Here is a 3,021-nt window from a genome sequence, read left to right on the forward strand (position 1 = left end):
CCTCAAGGTGGTTTCTTGGGGAGCACCACTCCAATGCTCATGTTAGTAATTAAATAGAATCAAACAATCGGTTAGGCCGAGTTAATAAGGATGAATCGGTCTTAGGTTGTGTTTGGTTCTATGGAAGTTTATTGAAAAAGTGCTGCCACATCAGCACTTCATAAGCATAGGTGTTGGTATTTATTACATAAGAAGCAAAATAAAACAAATGTTGGGTTTCAGCTTTTATCAAATAAATGGTGAAAAACTGAAACACTTTGATTTTTGTACATAGGGTATTTGAGGAAACATCAAATGCTTGTTTCCTCCCAATACCTTAGCATTTCTTGAAACCAAATGCTGATGTGGCACACTTTAATGGGTATTAATATGAGGTAAAGAATAAAAAATGTTTAAAGTAAAACCCAACCAAATAATAAAATTAAAAAACATTTAAATTAAACAAAACGTTTAAACCGAAAAAAATATCAATCAACGCCGGATGGGGGGTGTCATTGTACAATCACTTGGCGTGAATCGCGTGACACGTAGCATGTCAAAAGGTCGTCACGTGCCCTCCTTGTTCAAGGTCCACGGCGTTCGCTTTGGTTATCTTCCGCGGTGAATGATCGTGCGTCATATCGTCCTCCACATTGGCGTCATGTTGAACAGCTTGACCAGGTATCATCCACGTTATCTTCTGGTTCAATCAGGGTGGTTTACGCCCCATCCATAACAAAGAAAAATAATTAAGTACAACTTTTAAAAATGAGCCTGGATTGGCCCCACTGAAACCATAGGTTGGACAGGGTCGGTTGGTTTTGGGCTGGACAAGCACAGATTTCAGCACCATGTAAAAATTAGTCCTTTCCTAATAATGAACCACACAATAAATCAAGTTCTAAATAATTAGAAGGCATAATTTAAAAAACTAATAATAATAAGGGTGACCATAGCTCAATTTTCCTTAATTAGTTTCAGGCTTTTCAGCTCGGAAGTCGCAACCATGATGAAAAGAAATCAATCAAGAATCTTACACAGAACCTTCCTACTTCTTATAATTTAATCCTTTCAGTTATAAAAAACAAATCAAGAATCTTACGCCTTGTACATGCAGTAAGCCAGTAGTCCCAGCCCTGCTTATAATTTTATATATGATTCTATAAAACCCAGTATATATATCGTATAACGGAACTACGTTCGAAGGTGATGATTCGTTGTGAAAGTCCACACTGAGTAACGGTGTCGTGTATGCCGTGTTTATCATTTCATTCATTGGATGAAAATCGCAAAGTCAAAAATGATGAACGCGGTGGGGCTCACACTGTTTGTCGAGTCTGGTGGATAAAAAAATCCTGCCGTGACTGCTTTCCACGTTTGAACTTTGAAAGAGTCCCGAAATATAAACCAACAAGATTGACTATGGCCGTCTTTTCCACGGCCAGAAGGTGAAAATCTTAGAGAAGAAGGTTCCAAATTCGTTATACATCAATCGTTCTGGAGTTATAAATAAGGAAGCAGAGAGGTAGATGAGATAGATAGAATCATAGAGAGAGAGAGAGAGAGAGAGATGAGTTGTTCCAGGAAGAGTGATGTGGGTGTGTTGGTGGTGGCGGTGGCTGCCATTCTGTTGGTCGGAGGAATGCAGGCGGTAGAGGGACAGGATACGGCGTGCGCGACTCCATTGCTGCCTTGCGCTAATTTCCTAAACTCGACCACACCGCCTGAGACGTGCTGCCAACCTATTCGGCAGATGGTACAGACCCAATTGTCCTGCCTTTGCAACCTCCTCAAAAGCAACTTCCCTCAGAGTCTCGGACTCAACGTCACCCAACTTCTTGAGCTTTCCAAGTACTGTGGTGTCAATGCTACAGTCAGCGATTGCATCAAAGGTATTCCCCAGTTCTTTGTTCAAACTAGCTAGGAACCAAAGCAGTTTGCTTCAAAACATGATAAAAAGGTGAAGAGCTTGATCTCTGAGCTTCTGAGCTCTTGGAATTGAACCATGCAGTTTTCAGGGTTTTGTTACGTGTTTTGTTTTTTATACAATTAACGCCATTAATTATAGCTAATGTATTTGCTTTCCATTTTTGCAGCTCAAGCTCCGTCTCCTGCATCTCTCACACCTCCACCTCCTCCAGGTACAAATCTCACTTTCATGAGTTCCGCTCACCAACTCCCTTTTTTAATTACTTCGTTTTTAAAATATTTGATTGGTCACCAACTTTAGATCCAGAATGTATCGATCTACGTAATTGTCAATATACAGTTGCTACTTGTTGGTTTGTTGATTGGTGTTTCTCTTTTGAAAATTAACTGCAATTATTTAATTGTCAAATCTCATTTAGACTCTTGGCTCAGATTTCATCAGTTACGTAGTCAAAATTTTCATCCCTTCTAAGAAATTCTCTTCCTTGTCTAACCAAAATTTGAATAAAACAGGAGTTCCGGGAAGCGACGGCAATGGCGTGAGCAAGACGGCATGGACCGGGATGACTAGCTTGGTTCTACTTTGGACCTCCATGTTTGTGTTTTAATTGAGGATTGCAGAGATTTTATTTCAGAGGATTAGGATGCCCGGCCGGCCAGATTTAATTTCTTATTTGCTTGTATTTTTATATGTATGATGTGTTCTATCACGTGTGCTTGTATTCAATTGATTTAAATAAGTATTTTATATATGATTATATTTTGTCTTTCACAAATATTTAAATGCCTAACTTGCAATCATGCATGGAGATGTTATAGCATCTTGGCAAGTATGCATATAATATATAATTGTATAAGAAACCATGTGGGTATTAGTACTGGTTAAATCGGATTATTTCATATTTAACACCATTACACCAATCCATCCCAGCCCAAAATCGGACTAACCCAAAACAGCCAGGCCCACAAAGCGCAACCGCGTTGGTCGTTGACCATTTACACCGACAGGGATGATTATCAAAAACTAAAAAATCGAAAAACGGAACCAAAAATTCTGATTAATTGAAGCATGAACACCCCCTACAATCAGCCTTTGCCTTCAAATCTCAAAGT

At 39.2% G+C, this 3,021-nt stretch overlaps 1 protein-coding gene across 1 annotated transcript; it reads left to right on the top strand.

Moving 5' to 3' along the window:
* The first annotated feature begins 1,459 nt into the window (after nt 1-1,459).
* LOC148861928 (non-specific lipid transfer protein GPI-anchored 7-like) lies at nt 1,460-2,666 on the top strand. Its single transcript, XM_088985985.1, has 3 exons — nt 1,460-1,871; nt 2,076-2,120; nt 2,422-2,666. Exons 1-3 carry the CDS (start codon nt 1,550-1,552, stop codon nt 2,514-2,516), a joined length of 462 nt encoding a protein of 153 aa, XP_088842111.1. The 5' UTR covers nt 1,460-1,549; the 3' UTR covers nt 2,517-2,666.
* The last annotated feature ends 355 nt before the right edge of the window (nt 2,667-3,021 follow it).

The sequence above is a fragment of the Nelumbo lutea genome, chromosome 4, assembly GCF_056320005.1.
Source record: "Nelumbo lutea isolate HS-2025 chromosome 4, American lotus-T2T, whole genome shotgun sequence".
NCBI lineage: Eukaryota > Viridiplantae > Streptophyta > Magnoliopsida > Proteales > Nelumbonaceae > Nelumbo > Nelumbo lutea.